Source organism: Periplaneta americana, chromosome 1, assembly GCF_040183065.1.
Source record: "Periplaneta americana isolate PAMFEO1 chromosome 1, P.americana_PAMFEO1_priV1, whole genome shotgun sequence".
Lineage (NCBI taxonomy): Eukaryota > Metazoa > Arthropoda > Insecta > Blattodea > Blattidae > Periplaneta > Periplaneta americana.
The window spans coordinates 59516152-59541310 of NC_091117.1; the positions used below are offsets into that span (position 1 = coordinate 59516152).

General features: G+C 37.0%; 1 protein-coding gene across 1 annotated transcript; it reads right to left on the reverse strand.

Moving 5' to 3' along the window:
- Positions 1-1906: 1906 nt before the first annotated feature.
- LOC138696298 (uncharacterized) lies at positions 1907-24983 on the reverse strand. Its single transcript, XM_069821062.1, has 3 exons — positions 24601-24983; positions 10017-10112; positions 1907-3863 (listed from the first exon to the last, which is right to left on the reverse strand). Exons 1-3 carry the CDS (start codon positions 24673-24675, stop codon positions 2082-2084), a joined length of 1953 nt encoding a protein of 650 aa, XP_069677163.1. The 5' UTR covers positions 24676-24983; the 3' UTR covers positions 1907-2081.
- Positions 24984-25159: the final 176 nt, after the last annotated feature.

The following is a 25159-nucleotide window of genomic DNA, read 5'->3' on the forward strand; positions in this document are numbered from 1 at the left end:
GCGTCGTTACATAACAAATAAAACAAAAATATTATCTGCAAAGTATAATCTTGATCATCCAATATGATTAAGTTAATACAAAATTTAACATTCAAGTTATTTGTGGTTAAGATTCAGGCGTATTCAAATACCTGTTCAGTTTGGAACATTGCTTCCAACATTTCAGCCACTGAACATCTTATATTTCTAATATTATTTGTAACAGTACCGTTTTAAGCCTTTTTCATTATAAGTAAAAAAAAGTGCCTGTTTCAGTAGAGTGACATAACCTGTAATTAGTCTTAAACTCCTAATAATAATATATGCATAGCATTCGGTATTGTAGAGATCACAGTAATTTCTTCTTCTTCTTCTTCTTCTTCTTCTTCTTCTTCTTCTTCTTCTTCTTCTTCTTCATGGTGTAGACAACTTGAGAAGCACTGAGACACAATTTGACTCATAAACTAGAAGTCATCCCAAGAAACATGTTCATCAAGAGATGCTGTATTACAACCAGACTCCTTAGGCGAAGCTAGGGTATAAATACTGGGTAGACTGAAAAAATCTACTTACCTTATATATTTTTATACAGCGGATGTTTCTCAACTTTTCTATCAAAATTTGTTGACACAGGCGACTCCATAAGATGACCACTCATTTTTACCCCCAAATAGAATACAGATATAACAATATAACTGATTTGTCTAGAGCACCCTGTCAGCCAAGGATATTTCGTATACCACGACAATTGAAAATTTCTATTTTGCCTTCATCCGCTGTTTTAATATCGTATGTAAAAGTGGTGTCAATCTCCTATCTTTGTAAGCACATTTTGTTTCATACGTCGAACTTGAAAACGGTTTCTCTTTCCTTCTGCCAATACAGTTTTGGGTTGTTTCCCGTCTGTGAACTACAAATGGTTTCTCTTTTAATTCTACAAATAATGGCCTCGATGTTCTCTCAATGTAAGCAAGTTTATACAAAATTAATATGTAACACACACACACGCATATGCACTTTTGATTAAACTAACACTCAACAACGTAGCCCATTTACAGAACATCAATACAGCGCAACGTATTATTGTGAAGGTAAGCCTCGTACTGAACTCTCCATCCTGAAATAACTGCCAATAGTGAACTTAATATATGGAAGGCCTACTAACACTAGGTATAACTCAATGTTTTTGGGTAGGTTAAGCCTCTTAAGAGCTTCGCCACTGAACCAGACATAAATCTCTTAAGAAATGTGCTGTTACATTCTGGTTTTGCAATTTATATTCTTTTGTTTATATGTATTATGTTAATATATTTATAAGTCTAGCCTATTAGGTATTATACTGGATGAACGGGTATAATGATTATTGACTTATGAAAATAATACATTTTCTAGGTATGGGGAAATGAAAATTTAATACTGAACTTTTATAATTATCTTCGGGAAGGAATAAGTTTCCTTTTGGGAGGGGGAATTCCATTCCCCTCGCCAACCTTAGTATTCACTGGGTGGATAGATCAGAAGTGTAATGTACTGACCCTGTATAGTCTACACAAGTTACATGATCTATAAGTCCCTAAATGAAATAAATAAATTAGGTTTATCTAATTGAAGACCTCTCCGGAATAAGGATGTAACCAACAAAACTACAATTCATGTTTCAGGAGAAAGGAAACTAATTTCAGAGGCATATTTCATTAGGCCCATATTTACTATCAACCATTTGACTAATCAAGGATAAAAGTTCATTCAGCTATTGAATGCAATAATTAATGTTATAAAAAAATTCAATTTTTTTTTCTACCTACCGTATATTACAAGAATATTTCAAGAATTTGATGTTACTTCCTTTTTCCGGGGAGGTCTTCAATTACTCCTTTTTAATTGATAGGAAAGGAAATTTTTCATAAAAATACTTTGAAGTATGTGTTTATATATATATTTTTTAATTCACGGAGGTTATACATCTTTGGAATGTGAACTTCTATAAACTACATCACAGCTTGTTTCTGATGTGCCTTTATTTTATGTATAATATTTTTAGTGAAAGACAGTTTGGGTATTTGAGTTCATGTGAATAGAGACTTTAAAGTAGGTCACTTCCGTCACCAAGGTCGCCACATGTCCTTAGAGTTCGTTTGTGTTGTGGATGTAGTAGTTACAACACTCGTTGACGTAGATGGCTTGTTTGAGAGGTCTTCCACAACTACAGAGAGGTGGCTTTTAGACTCCGAGCATTTCAACAAGCCACCACCTACCTCAGGAACAGATTTCTGAGGCCCTTCATTCTGCATGTTGAAAGATAACCGCAACATCTTATTTGGCGAAGGAAAGAGATCTTCGGGAGCTTCACTTGAAATGAAACTTGCTGGTAGTGGTCTCTTACTGCAAGAGGGTGTTTGTGTGGAGGCACTTTGGAAGTCATCCTTCTTTATAGAGAAGTCAAGTGGAGGAACCTTATGCCCAGTAATATGAGGTCCTTCAATAAATGCGGTAGTTCCAGGAGTTGTCGTCACAACAGAGAGACATTGGTCCACTGGAGTTGATAACGTGACAGGAAGCGTATGCTGGAAGGGAGGATTTGAAGATGAGACATTCTGGAACGTGGTAGTGGTTGGGATAGTAGACAGAGGCTCTCCTGCCGACATCGGCACTGTTTTGAACGCCAGTTTCACTTCAGTCACTGTCCCCAAAATGCCAGTTGCCTGTGTTGAAGAATCTGCAATCTGCATTGCTGTTTTGTGTTTTCCAGAAAGTTCAAGAGCTGGCGAAGATGTTGAAGTTACCAACGGTTGTTGCTGTGGTGAAGCTGGTGGTTTCTGAGATTCCATCACAGGAAAGTGAAAGACTTTGAATCCTGATGATGGACTTCCGAGAGGAATTTTAAATTGGTTTGTGCTTACTGTTACAGGATATGATTGTGCGTGGTTTGAGAGTTGTTGACTTGAAATAGTCACTTGAGAGTTTACTACAGATTGTTGAATCTGTGGCGGGGGTGTGTTAGGACTAGGATAAGTGTCCGTTGTATCACAGCTCGAAATGGATGAAGTCGGGCTCAGGAGAGGAGGGCTACCAGATCTATTCCGAGATGAACTTGCGTTCTGTTGCAGACAAGATGGGCTTCTAGATCTGATCTGAACCAGCGTGGGACTCTGGCACCTCATAACAGCTGTAAATGCACTTGGATGCGATCTGTCGATGCTACCACTTGTGACGGTTGAAGTAGGTCCTACATTTGTAGTATTGGTCACTGTTGACGTTGTTGTCGATGTTGTTGACGTCGTTGTGGACGTTCCTTGCGAGGCGGGTGGCGGTGGGAAGAATGGTAGCACGTTACCAGGGATTTGTCCGCTATTAGGAAGCAGAAGGGCGAGTTCTCCAGTTGGCAAGCGGCTTGGGATAAGCTGTAGACCGCCAGTCATCTGTAATCTGGTACCCGTGTTGTGATGATGATTGTTGTTAACATCACCTGGTGGAACTTGTGGTAATATTGTCGGCAAACCTGTGGTGCTCGAAGGGGTGTTTGGTCCTTGCTGAAGAGGTAAATGAAGTGCTGTCGATGTGCCCATTGTTGGAAATACACCTCCGATTGCGCTGGTGATTGCACTGCTGCCGCCGAAAGTGAAGGGAGATAGTTGTTGAAGTCCAGACACACAATTGGCAAGGTGCGCTACCAAGCGCTGTTTGACTGCTGGCTCCACGCCCTCTATACGGCCGATGTATCGACTGACCTCTGTGGCACATTCGTTGAAGCCGGTCTTGAACTTGTGTAGCACTGTAGGATCAGTGGCCACGGCTACTGCCAGCTGCTGCCGCTGTATTGTCTGCAAGTGCTTCACCGTCATCTCCAGGATGTCAGCTTTCTCCAGTTTGGAATGCCTGGCAGGCTGTAAGATGATAACAGTGAATCATTTTTATGAAAATGAAGTACACTTCGACATTAATAATGCGACTGTATTAATGATTTTGAATACTTGTATTGAGGTACAGTTTTACCTATCTGTACAAGTTTCAGAGATATCGTATTTTATCACATAAGCTTATGTCTCACGTAATTCCCCCTAAAGACTAATTTACAATTAAAATTAAACGTAAACATAATAACAAAACTTAAACGCTTAAAATTTTATTACTGGTATGTAGGCATTCGCAATGAAAGACACAAACGTAAGAATTAGCCAATCAAAAAAGAAAACAAGTGAAAGGAAGACAACTGACTTAAAATGGCTGCTTGCATCCTCGTGAGAGTTTCATTCTCGACTGACTAACATCAACTCTAACAAAATGCAGAATTGCCTTATAAAATTAAAATTTCAAAGTATTTTCTGGTTCCACGACATTTGCAATAGACGCAGCAATAAAAAGTAAAAACATTGCAAAGCATTATAAAACGAAATAGGTTATGTTCATACATTAATATAAAATATATTTTTTACTTAGATTCACAGTTAAATTCATGTGAATTTGATTTCCACACATTAGCTTTCAACGCTGCATCTTTGTATGAATTGATTTTCTTGTGCGTTCTGATTGGCTGGTTTTATACGTTTTGCATAGATGTAAACGCAGAAGCTTGGAGCTTGCAATCTTTTATGTTAAAGTTTAATTGAACGTTTATGTTTATGTGTTTCATTGGAACAGTTCCTTTATATTATTACACAGCGTCTAGCTTTTATGTTTACTTTTAATTTTCATTAAAAATAATGAAGTTAAATATCACAGATTTCCATCTCCTAGTTGTTGTTTAGTCAACTGTCCGAAGACAGTCTGAACCTCATAAGTGATACTAAGAAGGACACCACCTATGAGGCAACTAGACCAGGAGATAACAGGAGGTTAGTGTGGCCAGTTCCTTTCTCCCTCAATTGCATACATCGCCGACTAGCTACATATTACACTAGTCAGACTTCAGATGCATACAAACCATTGTTCTTCCTCTGACACATATCGTCAAGTGAGATGTACTGCTTGACAATAGATACACATATCAGCCAGAACCTCAATCAGAGGAACATCTCCTAGTAATATAATATTTAGGCCTAAAGAAAAATGGAATTTTCCTTCAACCAGTTTCTAGTGGCAAGAATTTTGTTTTGCATCTTAGTATGTTTACCACACACAAAATCCCAGGGTCAACGAACTCACGTTGGACAATATACTCCTAATTTTACTTGTGCTGTATCTAATTCCATCTTTTATGGAAAATATTGAAGACTGTAATTACCATATTTGGTAGTCATGGTGTGTTAATGTACCTGTTAGTCACAATGGCCAAGTACAGTAATTAAGCACTAATGGCTGCTTTATAAATCCTCCTCAGAAACACGCTTTCATAACTCCCCACCCTCCCGTGTTTTTTGACGAAACATTTCAGGAAAAAGGGAGGAGACTGTGCGATAATATAGGTAGACTAATTAAACTAAAATATTAGTTAAAGAGTTCTGAAGTGAAAATTTGTCATATACTACATTCTATAGGTACTACTTTAAAATTAATTTACAAGAGTGAGACATTTCTCGTCATGACATACACTGAAGTATTGAAATTCAGTACATTCTCTTAATCGATTAAATAATTGCGTTTGGATTCACAACCTTCGGAATAGACAAAAATCTGCGTGGATTTTGCTAACACAATGATATGAAGAATTCCATTCCAGAGGTGAAATTCGTTACTACCGATAAATGGAAAGTTTCAAAGTTAAAGATCAGAACAGTTCAGTCGTATTGACCCCTTAGAAATTTATCGGTCGCTACGCAAGCGCGACGAATTTGCTAGCCGGTGATTTTTCTACAAAGTAAATCGTCTTTGATTTTATGAAATCTTCTTTGTGACTTTACAGAAAATAATTTTTCAGGAGGAAGAAAAATATAATTAAAAATCAATGAACTTACATAAGAATATGAAATAACTCAGTAGAAAATATTGGTGAATATGCTGAACATAAATTAAATCATCGAGGATCAGGGTAGGCCTATTGATTTTTATTTTTTTTCCTACTGAAAAGTTATTTTCTGTAAAATCACATTGGAGATTTCATAAAATCAACGACGAAATACTGTAGCACTCGTAATTATACAGACATAGAGCTCACGGTTGATAGGAACTCGCAACGAAAGTAGTATGATATCAATGATAAGTTACTTACTGCTGTTAAGGAACCCGGAGATTCATTGCCGCCCTCACATAAGCCCGCCATCGGTGCCTATCCTGAGCAATATTAATCCAGTCTCTAGCATGATATCCCACCTCCCTCAAATCCATTTTAATATTATCCTCCCATCTACGTCTCGGCCTCCCTAAACGTCTTTTTCCCTCCGGCCTCCCAACTAACACACTATATGCATTTCTGAATTCGCCCATACGTGCTACATGCCCTGCTCATCTCAAACGTCTGGATTTAGTGTTCCTAATTATGTCAGGTGAAGAATACAATGCGTGCAGTTCCACGTTGTGTAACTTTCTCCATTGTCGTGTAACTTCAGGAAGTTACAATGACTATTTCGTTTATAATGATGTCATTCCATTTTCGGCCAATGAAGTGTATTGAAATTTTGAATTCCAACCAAACACAGTCATATATCGCGATAATTTCTGCAGCTCGATTTATCACCATCAATTTATCGCATGGTCGTTCTTCTTTTGTTTAGTCAGTGTCGCCAACTGGTTCCAGGTAAGTCGATGAGCATGAATCTATTGTACTAAATAAAGTGCGAACTCCTACTTCCACATTTACATCTTCATCTTCTAATTCCATGTCCATTTTATCTAAAGAAAATGACACTTCTTCATAACAATTGTTCATTTAATTAATGTATTAATCAGGTTATTTGTAATTATACTATACAATTTTTAAATTAAATTATGATTTTAGCAGATAATGAAAACGTATTTCTGTTATAATAACAAGAGAAAAGCGAAGTACAGGTTTAAAAAATGTTAATTACATGTACTGCGCTGGAAGACCTACATAAATCACTATTTGAACTTTTGCCATCGCGTACGTACACAAACCACTCACAAGTGTCTATAATCTTTTCGCTGTAAGAAAAATCCTAATATAAACAATAGCACGTGACTGAAGTGAGGCTTCATTGGCCGCTGTTTGGCGCCATAGATTATCAGTAAGTGTTCCCGCTTACTGTTGTACATTCTGTTTCATGTGAAACATTTCCCGCTACTCGTCAAGTACTTACTACTCTAATCTGCACTGATCGATCGCATCAAGTAAGGCCAGATTCCTCCCTCTCCCTTCCACGAAGCATGCACGGAGGTGCACTGATCTAAAGGAATTTTTGTTCTCCTGATCAAATATTTATTTAAATTAACTTAAAAGTTAATGTGATTTGCAGTATTAACCCAGGACATCAAAATTAAGATTTTTTTGTCCAGTATTCGCACACTCGTATTATTGAAATGCAACTGTGGGAACTCTTTATCTATAAATTCTTTCGTAGTCTATTTATGAAGATGATCATCATGAACGAGGTCGCAGTAAAACATGTAATTTCTGCCGACACGCTACTTCAATTTACACACAACAGGAGAAGATAAATTTGGAGTCACAGACCGTATGTCTGAAGCATCCATTGTTCAAATGATAACCTTCCCCCTAATTATTAATATTAAAATGGACTGCAATAGCTGACAATTGAAATAACAGCTCCCAGTCGCAAGCTTACCTTTCCCTTCCCCCCACCCCCTTGTGATGCTGTTAGGGGAAGAGAGTAGCGGTATTCCGCGAGAAGAAAGGGACCGTGGGAACGTATCATCACCCTTCTGTTGAGCAGCCACAACACGGCATGGGAACACGACAACAGATGGCAGCAGGAAACAAAACACTCTCATCCGTCACTAAACCGAACCAGGCCTGTTTTTTTATTTACACTATTTTAAAATGTCACCCTTCGACTCTGAACTTGGCGGTCGCCCGTGAACAAGAGTTTCTGAGTTCTACGAATTGTGAAGTGGCAGAAGACCTTGTTTGATGTACAGTACGTAGTTGCCGGCATCGTGTATTTCAAACCAAAAAAGTGCCTGGCTCTGGGATTTCGGTAGTACCAGTAGTAGTCTTCGTCGTCACTCGTCATCATCATAATCACCACCATCACCATCGCCATTTCCGCAGGAATGTCAGACGAAAATACATCCGTTAGAATCTATATACAGAATAGAGCTTGTTACGTCTGCGGAGTTGACTTCATTATGAAATTGTGTAAATATGAATAAAACATGACGTTTTATAAATTCAAAATTTGATGATAATATCACAGTCTAGTACTGTATATACAGTCACGAAATTTGAGTTGTGAGGGTGCTAGGAACAATAGACTGTGCCTGTACTATTTCGCACTGTCTGTAATGAGGCGATATTAGCGATCCTAGTGGTTAGCAACTATCTATGGATGCATATTTACTACGTATTGACCTTCGTGACTGTATATACTAGACTGCGATAATATGAAAATCACAAAAGTGCCTGGCTCTGGGATTTCGGTAGTAGCGGAAGTAGTTGCTTTCATCGTGTTGCCGTGGTCACCACCACCATCACCACCACCATAGCAATACTTATAGAATGTCAGATGAAAATACATTGGTTAGTATCTAGCTATATAGACTACAGATGAACCGTAAGTAATGTCATTAATTTCAGGGGGTTCTCATTGAGATATTTCAAACAAAAGAATTTAATACAATTTTATTCGTCTTTGCTTTCCTTTCGATATAAAAATTGTTTTATGTGAAACATTTCATATAGCGTTTTGGGAGAGCTATTGATTTAATTCCCAATATGCTCAGTCAATTCAAGAGAGCAATGTATTATACTAATAAATGATTGAAATAATTTTAGTTTTGTGTTTTAAATGTGCAGAAATTTGATCCGATCAAATGTAACTTTCGTTCTGCAAAGGATTTTACAATATTGCAAGACTAAAACTTTTCAGTCACTTAATATAATACACTGCTCTCTTGAATTGACTGAGCATATTGGGATTTCAAGCAATGGTTTTTCCAAAACACGCTGTGAAATGTTTCATATTAAAAACAATTTTTATTTCGAAAAGGAGGCAAAATACGAGCAAAATTGTACTACAATTTTTTGTTTGAAATATCTCTTGAAGTATCAGCTTCTTTAATTGTCCAGATTTCGCATCCATATAAGAGTGTCGATATAGCAAGGGTGTTATATATTTTCAATCTCGTGTGTTTTGTGTGTGCTTGGATTGACCTGAATGTTTTGTTGATGATTCCCGTTATCTAAAGGAGTTATATCTTTCTCATTTTCATATTATATTAGACAGCCAAGACAATTGAAATAGTTAATTTGTTCAATAATAGTATAATTTATGACAATTTTGCATCTAATTGGATCTCAGGACATTGATTTTTTGACATGTTTTGCTTTTGCAAGCATTACTACTACTACTACTACTACTACTACTACTACTACTACTACTACTACTACTACTACTACTACTGCTGCTGCTGCTGCTGCTGCCGCTGCTGTTTTCAACGTCCCTTTTAATTACTGTGTCACCAGAGGCGGTGTTACGTTATATGGTACCTTGATGATAAGTCATTCTAGCTTACTTAATAAATTCACAAATCAATTTAAAAAGTATAACTAAAACAACAATACAGAACTTCGGGAAAGGAGCACTTTTGGAATGAGAATGTTAATTGACACCGAAGTAATTCGCTACACATCTCAAACTGTCGAATTCCGATCACTGGTGGGAACAGCTGATTGGACTCGCCAGTACATTGACCCTAGCCACTTGACCTTGTCACTACAGAGACCAGCAGAGCACAGAGAATGAGCTTCTAGTGGTTTGAGAGTTAGCTGTGGGACCTCTACGAGACTCATAAACCACGGTCAAAAGAATCAGTCGTTTACATCTTAACAAGCAATGCCTTTCGATTGCCGTGGCAATCACATGATTGATCTGATCGATTGTCTTAGGAGGGGAATTATTGTTCCACTTCCGTGACATAACCTTTCACCTGTCAGTTGGAAAGTGAAATGTGTTTCGACTTACGTCCTTCTTCATCGCGTCCAGGATGAGGGCCTTGAGCTCATTGAGGCAGTGGTTGATGCGAGCTCGCCGCCGCTTCTCCATGATCGGCTTGTTGCTCTGCACAAGAACAACAAAGTATGAGATACATAAACAGAGCAGTTTCTTGCTTTAGTGCCGCTCCGGGCAAACGAAATTTCCAATACAAAAGTTCTATACTCGTGCCAAGTTCAGTGATATACAGCAGTGGTTCTCAATCTTTTCAGTGCCACGGACCCCTTGAAGCTCATATTTCATTTTGGCGGACCCCCAAATTATTTTCTATAATTTAGGCTGCTAATCATGTTCTACAAATTAAACATTAGCATAATGTAGCGAATTAAACATCCTTAATTAATAGTACATTGTGCAACGAGCCTATAATGGTAGTAATTAAGACGCAAATATGATTGTTTATGAAACGAGCGCAAGCGAGTTTCATAATTTTCATACGAGCGTCTTAATTACCATTATAGGTAGACTAAGTTTCATACGACTTTTTATGCTCGACCATATTTCTAACTTGAAATTATTTAAAATTAGGTCTTCTTATGGTTATGTGCGAACTGACCTGAATTGTGAGATGTGCGCAGACGCGAAAGTATTGATTTTTTCCGAGGCCGAATGTCATTGACCTTGGCAGAGAATAAGATGAAGATTACTCTGATATAACCTGGAAATTGATTTAGAATTGAAAAACGAGATGACAAATTGAATTTATTTGAATATTATTTACAATTAACGCTAATTATTATAGTAACAGAACATAACCTTCTGCGACAGTATTGGATTTCCAACCTCCGTGACTTTTCGCTAATTGTCTTTCGATTGCATATCCGAGAATAATCGATATAACGGTACAAAGCTGACTTGTCATTGGCTGAACACCTGAACTTTAATGAGTAGGTGTACTTTAATGACATGCATTAAAGGACTGCTACCAGGTGTATAATTACTACATTTCGGCATGGTCGAGCATAAAGTTGATAAGATTTACTGATGATATGGCGTTATTCGACAGATATTGGAAAAAAAAATGGGAGTATAAGGATACAGTGCATCAGTTATTCATAGATTTCAAAAAGGCATATGACTCGGTTAAGAGAGAAGTTTATATGATATTCTTATGGAATTTGGTATTCCCAAGAAACTAGTTCGATTAATGAAAATGTGTCTCAGTGAGACGTACAGCAAAGTCCGTATAGGCCAATTTCTAGATGATGCTTTTCCAATTCACTGCGGACTAAAGCAAGGAGATGCACTATCACCTTTACTTTTTAACTTTGCTATAGATTCTAGAATATGCCATTAGGAAAGTTCAGGATAACAGAGAGGGTTTGGAATTGAACGGGTTAGATCAGCTGCTTGTTTATGCGGATGACGTGAATATGTTAGGAGAAAATCCACAAACTATTAGGGAAAACACGGGAATTTTACTCGAAGCAAGTAAAGAGATAGATTTGGAAGTAAATCCCGAAAAGACAAAGTATATGATTATGTCTCGTGATCAGAACATGGTACAAAATAGTAATATAAAAATTGGAAATGTATTGTGACAGCGACGTGAGAATCGAACTCACGACCAGCGTCCCGCAAGAAAGCAGATCGCACAGGCTCCACGGAACATTGAGTGACGTCGCGCGGTGGAGAGAAGAGAGAGGGTGTATTACGTCAACGCAACGAGTCTGCGCGCAGCTGCTACTTAACGCAGTGAATGTGGAACGACCTTCTCGACTATTCCAGGAGTCTGTCGATGTAGAGATATCGAGATAATTCTCTACACAACTGTAGAAGGTTCTCGCAACTATGATTTTGCTATAAAAGAGCAGGCGCCAGCGAACTAGAGTTTCAGAGTTTTCAGTTATTCAGTCAGTGAGAAAGCCAGAGCAAGCAAGCCAGCCGGAGTTCGACTCGAGTGTGCGTCCGCATCTGCGTCAGCATCCGAAGGCCTGAGTTCGAGTGCAGTGGACCGCAGTTGGAGGGACCTGAGTTCGAGTGCAGTGGACCGCAGTTGGAGGGACCCGAGTTCGAGTACAGTGAACTGTCTCTGAAGGTCTGTGGTTCGAGATACTGTGAACTCGAGTGACTGAGATAGAAGAACTGTGAACTGAGAACTGATAGTTCTGATTTGTAAATAGTGCTTTGTAAATATTAGTTAAGATTAACAGTTAATTGTTGTTCGTACTAGTCAAAGTAAATTGTCATTGTCGTCGGTGGAGTGCTATAACGAATACTGTGTGAGTGAAGATCCAATTGTTGACGAGAGCCTTTAAGGTGAATTGTAGAAAGGAATTATTGTTGTGACGAATAAATTACATTGTTGTTACTAAATAAAATTACAGTATTCTTTGAAAAGGTGGAAAAGTTCAAATATTTTGGAGCAACAGTAACAAATATATATCTGACTCTCTGGAGAAAATTAAACGCAGAATAAATATGGGAAATGCCTGCTATTATTCGGTTGAGAAGCTTTTGTCATCCAGTCTGCTCTCAAAAAACCCAACGTTAGAATTTATAAAACAGTTATATTACCACTTTGAGAGAAGAACATAGGTTAAGGATGTTTGAGAATAAGGTGCAATAAGGTGCTTAGGAAAATATATGGGGCTAAGAGGGATGAAGTTACAGGAGAATGGAGAAAGTTACACAACACAGAACTGCACGCATTGTATTCTTCACATGACATAATTAGGAACATTAAATCCAGACGTTTGAGATGGGCAGGGCATGTAGCACGTATGGGCGAATCCAGAAATGTATATAGAGTGTTAGTTGGGAGACCGGAGGGAAAAATACCTTTGGGGAGGCCGAGACGTAGATGGGAAGATAATATTAAAATGGATTTGAGGGAGGTGGGATATGATGATAGAGACTGGATTAATCTTGCTCAGGATAGGGACCAATGGCGGGCTTATGTGAGGGCGGCAATGAACCTCCGGGTTCCTTAAAAGCCAATAAGTAAGTAAGTAAATAAATAAGCTGCTGAAAACATTTGTCTAGGTCCTAGACTCTAGAACAGTGGTCGTCAGCACTCGCTGAAATGGATAGAGTGCATGGAGGGTAAGGAAATACGCTCCGTCGTGCACAAAGGATATAGAGACAGCATACTCGCCAGCAGCCACGAATGCACGCTAGGGCTGTCTTGTCCGCGGGTAAGAGACGCTAGCCCGACAGTGCAGTGTTCTGATTACCGCTGCTCTAGATTCTAGAAGATCAGTTCTTCGTCATTTTAAATAGTGAGTGAAACGTTATGGGTAAAAGGATGCTCCTGCTACAATAACTACTGATAAACGGGAGGGTGGGGGGACTTAATGTTTTCGTCAGGTACCTACACAACGATGAATGAACATAATTTTCAATACCCCCATTCACGCGAGTGGCTGTTTCCACTCCCCAACTTTCTCCAAACAGTCACTGATTGTAAAGGTTAGTGAAGAAAATACCTTTAGTAACATGTAACTAAAATTTGTACATATTTTCTAAGTTATACCCTTTTTCATGCGACTTGGCTCATGGAGGTAGCTGTTTTTAGCCGCCAGAACAACACGAGTCACTCGCGCTTAAGCAGTGTTGCCTAGCTCAAATGTTAAGATTCAGTCGCTGTTAGTTATGTTTTTTTTTTTTTTTGTCCCAAGAAAACTTTATTATATAAAATGTACATTGAGCTTATAAATGATAAAAATAAAACATATGGAACACATATTCAGAGAGCCATCCTGTGATGGTCCCAACATTAAGACAATTTCACAACATTACTAGTTATTGTAAAATTAAATATTACAAGCGCCAGGACAAAAATATTGTGACCACGAAGAAGATGAGACGTAAGAATAAAGTCACATGAAAAACATTATAGTATATAAATATTAGATAATAATGAGAGGTTTCTAAGTTCTGACTAAGTTAACATAATTATTAGGCTATTGTATGCTGGGTAACCTTCGGTGCTAGACCCCGGATTCATTTCACCGGCATTATCACCTTCATCTCATTCAGACGCTAAATAACCTAAGCTGTTGATAAAGCGTCGTAAAATAACCTAAAAAAATTAGGCTATTGTAACGTTATTATCATCATCGTTATCTATTCAATTTCTTTTACTAGATCGTGTAATGGCGTATCTGCGATGCGACTCATTCTGCACATGGAAATTATGCAAAATGGTGCCGTGCAAGAAACACTCAAGATCAGGTAAGTCCTGGTGAAGTAATGCAATGTAAAATTAGTATTATTTGTCTTGAATGTCCATATGATTTTGACCAGTTGTCTGATAGTATCGATCTGTTCCCATAGGTATATTCCACTAGCGTTTAAATTCACTTTATAATTTGGTAACAGACTAAACATAGTACTTCCTTTCTTACGTCGCGCATGATGTCATTATTTCATACTCTCTAACTAATAACGCGAGGTATGACAGAGCTAAGAAATTTTACATTTTAAGATTAGCCTAAAATGCTAAGGAAGTAAGAATAGAACAATGCTACATTACACTATCTAGAGTAAACTGTACTTCACAGGATCAGATCCGTACTCTTCAAGAGTTTCAATCCCCACTCCAGTGTAAGCGGTAGGAGCACAAGTGCCAAGGTTACTGCGCACTTTGAAAATTTTTTTTCTGGGCTATGGTATAATGTGTCCATGACTATTAAAACACTACTGTTACGAGACCTAAAGTAGGCTATGTTTTAACAAGTTTAGTTTCGCTGTCTATAATTATGCTACTGCGCAAATTTTTCATCGATCCTGCTGTGCTTCGTTGCTGTTCAGCCACATCTCCGTTTTGACATTGTCATCATATCGTTAAAGTTCACTTCAATGGATGAAAGATACGTTCATGACCTGTAATAAATTTTCCATTATTGCGGTATAATTGAAGCATTGACATGGGAAAGCATGTAAGTCACAAAAAATCGAAAATCGGTTTTTTTTTTCACGGATAAGATAGAACGAATCAACGCCAGTGACATGGTAAAGATGTCGCTAGCAAAAACCGTTTAGTTTCAGCAGCTCATCAAAGATGGCTTTAGCGTTAAGTAGCGTTCTTTATAACAAACTTTTTTGCTTGTACTATAAAATTTCGTTTTTGTGACTTAAATGCTTCTTCTTCTTCTTCTTCTTCTTCTTCTTCTTCTTCTTCTTCTTCTTCTTCTTCTTCCATGGCGCGTTCGGCCCGTCTTCGGGTCATGGCCTCCCCAGTTGCTCTCCACCAACCTTGTCGATCCTGTGCTGCAACTCTCCAATTCCGGATTTTGAGGATTTGTAGTGTATCCTGGCAAACACCATCTTCCCATCTATTACGTAGTCTTCCCACCGGCCTTTCTCCTCCGAAGTCTCCTGAAAATATCTTCTTTGGGACTCGATGTTCTTCTATCCTAATTAGATGACCTGCCCATTTGAGTCTCTTAATCCGAATAACATGCGACAAGGGTAGCTCTCCATACAAGGAGTATAATTCGTTATTATATCTAATTCTCCATTCCCCTTGCACGCATACAGGTCCATAAATTCTCCTCAGGATTTTCCTTTCGAAAGAATCGATCTTTTCCACGGTTTTCTTTGAGGGGGTCCACGTTTCACTTCCATACATCACTATACTCCGAGTAAGTGTTTTGTATAGCAGACTTACATGCTTTCCTATATCAATGTCTCAATTGTTTTCAATTAATATCTCACTAAGCAAATTTGTTCCCGATTCGTTTGGTCACCACGTTCTAGTTTTGCTATTGGCACTTGGAGAAATGTAACAGCCGTCGCGCAATATTCCCAATAAAACTTTTAATTACTGTATGTACTGTATGAATGAATTAGCCTCATTAAGGGCTAAGACCTCTTTTTTAAGGGCTGGATAGGTTGTTCAGAATCTCATGTGGTGAGCTATTCCACGAGTATAATTACACAACCATTATTAGTAAAGCACATAACCAGTATTCTTTAATGAAGAATAAAATATCCTTTTTAATTCCATTAAGCTTAACTATTTTATACTACAGTTTGCGTGGATGCCATCTTATTATTTTCTCGAAAAGTAGATACAGAAAAGGTGTTTATACTCCTAATTTTGAGTACCTTGCAATAGGAGGCTATGATGAATTACACCATTTGTTTCACTCCCCAGGACTTCTAGCTGTCATATTGAATTGAACAAACATAATTATTATGGCTTAAATCAGTCGCACGACAGCTCATGGTGATCAAGGTCGACCAGACGACTGCTGGCCTCACGTTCACATGACTCAGCAGAGGTCAACGATCATCCAAACAGTACGAGGGTAACGTATGGTCGGCATGATGATCCCCCTAGCCACTATAGCTGGCTTTCGAAACCGAATTTCGCTACTCACTGTAGCTCCCAAAATTCATCACAATGCTGGGTGGGCACAGGTAGGTCTACCATACATTAACCTAATTTTCACGAGAAAACTTCTTTCCCCATGAAAACTCTGTCTATGCTCATTCCATACCTACAGCCCAGGACATTATGCCTTAGGCCACGCTGCTACGGCGCAGTGCGAAATATATGAGCCGTTCAGAGCAAAAGTGGTGTAAGTCAAAATTAGGTAATGAGGTTTAAAGTAAAATACAGCGCAAAGTAGCAATTAATATGGCCTTCTTGCTATCCACTGACTACTAGTAGTTTAAATAAATTGAATATTAATTGCTACTTTGCGCTGTATTTTATAGAATGTTTACTTTAACCATCTTTACCCATTTTTGACTTACACCATTTCTGCTCATATGGTAGTAAAATCCTTCTTATCTGCTCATAACTTCAAATTGACCGTTTCTGTTTCGACCTTATAATTCAAGTTCCCATAAGTGTAATTGTATTGAATTTATACTGAATATTATACACCTCTTCGCAATCACAAGGACTGCGACAAGGATACTCCGAGGTGACCTAGGTTTGTGACATGGTTAGAGCGGTTTTGATGAGAATTTATCTAAGTGACAGACGGAGGTCTGTAACAGTCTCGAGGTCTGGGACGATAGCCCCAAGGTCTTTGTGACAGCCTCGAGGTTATCCCAATGGTTTCATATGAAGGGTTCAGAGCCATAGCGGGCCAAGCGCCATTTATTAAAAACTGAGAAAGAAAGGGTTAAGGTTAAGTAAATACCATAATTTAATGAAGATTGACATATCATTTAATTTTAATGTGCATACTTTATCTTGCTTGCTATATGTTTCGTTAAATTATGGTAAGCACTTAATTTTAACTCTTGTTTTCTCCGTTTTTAATAAATGGCACTTGGCCCATAATGGCTCTGAACCCTTCATATGTACTACGGAGCTGTGTACCTTAGCTTAACTTTGAGCGAATTTATTTATTACGTCAGCCGATTCTTAAAAAAATAACAAAAATGTTACATTTTAATTTTGTAAAATGGTATACGATTTTGAGTTGAATTAGAACTCTACGAATTAAATTACCCCGCGTTTCATATGGGGAAAAATATTAATAACACGCCACACTAAGCACCCAAAAATTCTGTAATGCATATCAACATATTTTAGATTGTCCGAAGTTTGGGAATTCTATGTGCAGAATGGGAGGCCAGCATTCAACATTATAAGATCTGTAATCGTCTTTACCATATTAATGATATGCATCTTAACTTTGTAAGGAACTTGAACCTTGAACAGCAACTGAGTCTACGTAGACTAAACATCAATAAGTCTTATATTGCTCCCAGCAATAAAGGTCGACAATTGAAGGAAATCTTATGGAACAGACGTTTTGAATCATGGTGTAAATTACCTCATAAGGGCAAAGGTGTTATCCTGTATTCTGAGTGCCCCAAGGCAAATTCCTGGATGTCTTCAAAAGCAAATTTATCAATTTCAGAATACATTAATGCAATTAAAATGTCCAGCAATCTATCTGCGGTTAGACCGTGCCCGGCAGAAGTTTCAACACAACCCATTGTCGCCATCCTGGCTGCAACGAGACGGAAACTCTTGGTCACGTGTTGGGATTCTGTCGAAAAACGGAGCTGCTGCGCAACAGTTAACACCATAAGGCCAGGACCGGTATTGCTGATATCCTCAAGCGTCGTGGATGGGAGGTACACGAGGTGATCCACTGCGTTTCATCCTTAGATTCGGACAGAAAAGCAAATATTGTAGTCATCCACAGGACTCAATCTAAGGGAATAATTCTTGATCCTACAATCCGGTTTGAGAGAGATGCCCTGCAGTCACAACACATTGATTAGGAGAAGAAATCCATTTAGGAGTCCTGCATCCCATACCTAAGTGAGAAATGTAACATTCCCACTAGTCAGTGGAGTGTTTCTGGTATTTCGTTTGGTGCACGTGGCACACTTCCTAAATTCACATGTAATATTTTAAAAGCACTCGGTCTCCGATTTTTTTAAATTCAAAACATTTTATTGTATATTCTCAAGGATTCAATCCAAATATTGCATTACCATTTATATTTTGGCCATTGATGATTCTATTGGGTTTGCATTCTCTGGATTTTTTACTTTAGTTTAGAAACAATTCCTGTATTTAATCTTTTTGTCTTTCTAAATTATTCTGTAGTGCTTTTATTCTGGATCTTTATGGTCACCCTCATTAAGGGCAGATTATTTTGTTAAAAATAGTTGTTTATCTTGAAACATAACAAAGCTGTGATTTTAACGCACAATTTACTTTCCTCCTAAAAAATAAGCTTACAGCGATTTCAAAACAATAGTGAGTCGAAACCTGGGTTTACTTGGTGATTCGAGGGTTGCAAGGAGTAGTGAAGTGCATTCCATAACCTCTCCTACTCAATTCCCATCCTCACCTCCCCGTGGTCCAACCTGTTCTGAACAAACGAGGCTCTGGGGACCGAGTCACAGCGGTATAACTGTTACATAAAAATTGTAGGAAATTCCATTTCAGTATGCTGACTTGCCACGGCGTGCATAAGCGTCTCCTAAAGCGCATTTCCATTTTTACAACTGCGCAAGGATAATGAGAGGTAAGCAACAGCAGTGTTGCCAATTCAGTGGTTTTCTCGCTAGATCTGGTGTTTTTTTTATTATTTGTTTAGCGGGTAAAAATTACGAAATTTGTATTGCGGATTTAAGGACTTAGCAGGTTTCTCAAACACAACGGCAAAAAAATCTCATTTTACTTTGAAAATATAGGAATTTAGCGACTTCTGCACTGTTTCATAGAGGAGTTTTAAGAATTGAATTGGCAACAAAGAGCAACAATTGTCAGGCAGATAATTATGCGCAAGGCGAGAAGCATGAATCAAATTTGAGTAAAAATTATTGCTGTCTGCATTCTTAACCAGAATTTTACTGTTTATACAAGCGTAACACCATAGCAACAAAATGCATATCGAAAAAAAAAAAAAAAAAGAAAACAACCCCGGTAAAGCATAATGGTATCTATATGGAACCAAACTGTTAAATGTACAGAAAATACAGACATTTCAAACTAGAAACTTACTTTAGAAGTAACATTATACATTCGAAATTATGGAAATTCATGTCAATAATTTGAGATATGCATATATATAATTAACATGTCGTTATATATTTGATTTGCACTTAAGAAGTTGTTTCGCACCTCCCTTTTCATGAATCCTTAGCTTATGGCCTAATCTTCGCTTTGATTTTTTAATCTATATATACACAATATAAGGAAAGAGAAATAAAACTAATTGAGCCGTTCAGAGTAAAAGTGGTGTAAGTCAAAATTGGATAATGAGGTTTAAAGTAAAAATTCTGTAAAATACAGCGCAAAGTAGCAATTAATATATCCTTCTTGCTATCAACTGACTACTAATAGTTTAAATAAATTTAATATTAATTGCTACTTTGCGCTGTATTTTACAGAATGTTTACTTTAACCCTCATTAGCCATTCTTGACTTACACCATTTCTGCTCTGAACGGCTCAATTCATACACAGCATTGTCTAGAATATACTTAATTTTTACCATTCCCAGTGTTTCGGCATTTCTAAATTATCGAAGATGTTTCATTCTCCTTGCAAGGTTTAATTTATGGCGATATACCAATAACTCTGTAGCCTATATAAATACAGAATGTCTCAAAATTCGCGTACACTGATTACATCGTATAAGTCCTGGATGAAAATGGAGACAAAAATGTTGATGACAAAATTTCGTCCGAAGAATTTTTAATTACACGATGTAGCAACACTATATTTTGAATATAAAATAATGTTACTCCTGTGATCGTAGTTCTAGCTATCAGCACGCTGTTTTAAAATTAAACGTCAGTAGTTAAAACCATCTCCCCCGGATTTTCTTTATTTTAATATTATTATCTTTCACTAATGTGTGAATTCTAATACATTATATTCCTTCATAATTGCGTAGTAAATTATTGTTTATCAATTAGGCTACTTAGCTATTGACGTAGCTCAGGTGGGAGGCGCGTTTTTCTGCTGATCCAGAGATGCACTTGGACGTGGGTTCGATTCCCGCTTGAACTGATATCTGGTTGGAGTTTTCCGAGGTTTCCTCAAACTGAAAGGCGAATGTCAGGTAATCTATGGCGAATCCTTGACTTAATCTCGCCAAATACCATCTCTCTATCACCAATCCCATCGATGCTAAATAATCTAATAATTGATATTGCGTCGTTAAATAACGAAGTAAAAAAAATTAGTTAGCATTTTATTGTTTGTTACAGTTTGAGACAAATCATAACATCCTCGTCCCACTCCACCGCCTGAAGACAGCTCAACCTTCTCGGTGATTTTTATAATGGAAGATATTTTACAGTACGCAGTAAGGAGAGTACTTCCTGGAACTAAGGACGTTATGTTTTGTCCACAAATATAGAATGATAAATAGGCTACAGTAAACCTTACAATCTTACATTATGGCTAAGATATTATATATATTGCTCTGTATGACGGTCAGGTGTAATTCAATAGAGCATGGCTGTTCATTCGTATATGAACAGTGTTACGAGCAACAGTGCACTAACAAGTAAGAACATGTCAGAAAAATTGTAAACATTTAACTGTTTAAATCAATACGGAGAAAAGATCCAGCCAGCGTGAATTCAGGTTATATCAGGGAGGGTGTTTTTTTTTTCTGAAGCCAAAAATTTCTGTTATACACAGATAAGCATAAATAGTTGGTCTCTTCCACAAATGAAGATCTCTCTAGTTCAAAACTAGTTGCAAGGAATAGTTTGTTACATTTTAACTTTAAATTAGTAGCTTAATGGTATGTCCGTAACAAAACGTGCTATACTTATAAAACGCATAGACATCTGAATAATAATAATAATAATAATAATAATAATAATAATAATAGGAGAAAGAAACTGGCCACCCTACCCCATTATCTCCTGGCCTAGTTGCCTCATAAGTGGTGCCATGTTGGTATCACTTGTGAGGTTCAGTTCTGTCTTCGGACAGTTGACTAAATAATAATAATAATAATAATAATAATAATAATAATAATAATAATAATAATAATAATAATAATAAATGGAAGTAGAGATTATTACAATAAACAAATTTAAAACATATTGGTAAATTTATAGGAGACACGTGGCGATGTCGGTTTTATTTTAATACATCAAATTCTGTTGATTTTTGTTCTTTGGCTCAGTGTAGTGGATTTGAATGCAATGAAGTTAATTTATTTCTTTCATTTTTGCCGCAAATTGTCGATTGATTCTCAACAAAGAATGCATGGTCTTTGGATCAAATAATCGAAACCCGAAGGTACTTTTCAAGATGTTTCGTTCAGGGCAATTTATTTGAATGTGTAATGATGATCAATTATTTCTTAAATTTGTGCCCTGAACAAAACAATCTGCAATACTTCACGTAAAACCGGCAAAAGTATATGGATGTCTCCTAACAATTTATCACAATATTCCGTGGTTTAATACTCCACTCAATCTTCCTCGCAGTTTCTCCAAACTCCCCCCACCACACCGGAAAGAAAAGTCTGAAATCATCGCTGAACCGGTTAACCAGGATCGAAATTCAGCTGTGCATTTAAACTTCAATAAGTAGTATTTTGTTAAATCAGTTGAATTAAGATCTCTTGAATTTAGTCTATAAAAGAGATTGTTGCTGTACATAGTGCTGCCTTCTAAAACAAGAAATATTTTTAGAATTTACAATTTTGTTGATATGATTATGATTACGAGGTGGCTCTGGTAGCTCTGCCAAGACTGTGGAATTCGCTACCTACTAGCATCAGGGACTGTCGAAATAAAATTGAATTCAAACACAAACTTACTAGGTACTTGGTCAGTAATTGAGACTCGTTCAGACATGGTTTCTTGTAAATAGTTCTCTTAATCTTAGTAATCAATTTCATTACTATACAATTTTGTTATTCTAGGTTTAATTTGTAATTCAGTAAATGCAAAAAAAAAAAAAAAAAATAGTTTTTCTTTCTTCTTAACTTCTGGAATTATTGTCTAGCTTTCATTAATCAGGTAACTTAATCTTTTCGTACTTTGATTTTTATTGTAATTGTAATAGTAATTGTAAATTTAATATTAATTGCACGACCTTAGCTCTACCAGATTAAATAAATAGATACTAAATACTATATACTAATTATTATGGTCGATTAAGACGTTTCAGGACTCTGCTACTGTCAAATAGTGTATGGATTCCACTTCAAGAGCGGACACTTGTAAAGTAGTAACCATTAGTAATGTTGGTAAGGTGAAACGAAGATGACAAGAAATTTAAATTATTTTTATATATATATTATTATTATTATTATTATTATTATTATTATTATTATTTGTTGCGTAGCATTTATTTGTGCGTGTAATGGTATCTCTTGTTTTTCTCTAGAACTAATCTTTGAATCTAACCATAGTTTTCGTTGTCTGATATAAGATCCTATCACCGAGCGAGGTGGCTTAGTAGGAACGCACTAGACTCGCATTCGGGAGGTCATGGGTTCGAACCTCTTGGCCAGCCAATCTGACAGGTTTTTATGGTTTTTCTCATTCACATAGGCAAGTGCCAGATTGGAACTTTACAGACATGATTCATCATCGCCCTAACCGTCATTATCATATAAATATAAATATAAATATATATATATTTATTTATAAAAGCCATATACCTATAACACAGAGACAATACACAAAACCTCAATAGTCCATGGCACGCACGCACACACGATATAACCTAGATGTTAAAGCGTGTATAAGTAAACAATAGGCTAATAATAATAATAATAATAATAATAATAATAATAATAATAATAATAATAATAATAATAATAAATTCTACTCTGTAGAACAACGAACAAAACCTTTCATTGTAGAATACCAATGTTGCGTTATAGGCTACAGCAACTGTTATTTTAAACTAATTAGGCCACACCAGGTGGCCCGGGTTCGATTCCCGGTCGGGGCAAGTTACCTGGTTGAGGTTTTTTCCGGGGTTTTCCCTCAACCCAATATGAGCAAATGTTGGGTAACTTTCGGTGTTGGACCCCGGACTTATTTCACCAGCATTATTACCTTCATCTCATTCAGACGCTAAATAACCTAAGCTGTTGATAAAGCGTCGTAAAATAACCTACACATAAAAACTAATTAGGTACCTACTATTCAAATGTATTAAGGATGAGTGTAGTTTTGATAGGTATCTGAAAGAACAAAAATTAATTACCGGTACGTAATACTTCAACTAAGTTACCTAATAAAACATCTTAGTATGTATTGACAACATATTTCATAACCTATGACACTAATTTTTATTTCATACGAAGGATTTATTGTCTGTAACAATGGAAAACAAATAATGCACGTTATAAATATTTAAATATTCAACAGAATTGAAGTTATTAATGACATATTCCCTTCGTATAGGTTAGGTTTGTTTTTTATTCATTGTAAATTTATAATGAAATAACTGAAATCTGATCAGTTTCAAAAGTATTCTTACAGATAAATCTTGGATTTTTGCGGTTCTATTTTCAACATTTATATGGTATTTCAAAAGTCGGTTCAAACATTAAACCGCTATAAATATTATAATATTTGAGATAGGGGAAAAAACAAAAACATCACAGTGTTGGGCAAACAACGGGGTTAACAAAACATTGGGAATATGTTCACCGTTCTCTTGTTCAACGTACAGCAATTAATTACACAGATGTTTGGCGATCGTGTCATCAGTAGGCACTTTCCAACAGTGTGACCTCCGCGATCTCCAGATTTCAATCCGGCCGACTTTTGGTTGTGGGGTTACCATAAAGAACGAGTTTTCCTGACACATCCAACAACCCTACTGCAACTGAAAGATGCCATCTCGCAAGAAATTGCCAATATTCCAAGACATTATCTGCAAAATGCTGTGCATGGTGTCGCAGACAGAATTCTGTACGTTGAACAAGAGAACGGCAACATATTCCCAATGTTTTGTAAACCCCGTTGTTTGCCCAACACTTTGATGTTTTTATTTTTTCCCTATCTCAAATATTATACTATTTATAGCGGTTTAATGTTTCAACTGATTTTTTTAAATACCCTATACTAAATACTGTATTCACTGACATGTTTATGAAAGTAAGCTATATAATAATTTTTCTTACCCTTCTCTGCTCCGCTTTGGACATTCCGTGATGTTGATTTTTATGGTGGTCATATTCGTCTTCACTGATTGGCATGTTGGTGGCAAGAATTAGAACATATTACGTGTACACAAATCACATGTCACTTAACAACTTCTATCCAATCTGCGATATCATCAAACGCATTGTTGACACAGCTGTCAGATTAATTAGACTGCTTCATAAAACGTCAACAGATCGATCATTAAAAACAAAACAAATACGACAGTTTTTATGCGCTATTTACACTGACACTTATTGTTTGTTCTTCAGAAAATATTATTACAACTTTATACAATATGATGCACATACGCATTTGGTTCAATAAATGCAAACTCTCCTGACTATCTTGTACGGAAGTCCTTCGACAACTGATGGAAGCAGAGAGTCTCAACAATCAAGGAATATCCTCTCTGTTACCTTCCCCTCCTCCCAGACAGTTCCCGTAACAAGTTAGCAGCTGGAAGTAGAAGTGGAGGGGGCAGTTGTGCATTACTACACATTGAACGCACTGCAACGCGTGTGTGTGCGTGTGCATGTG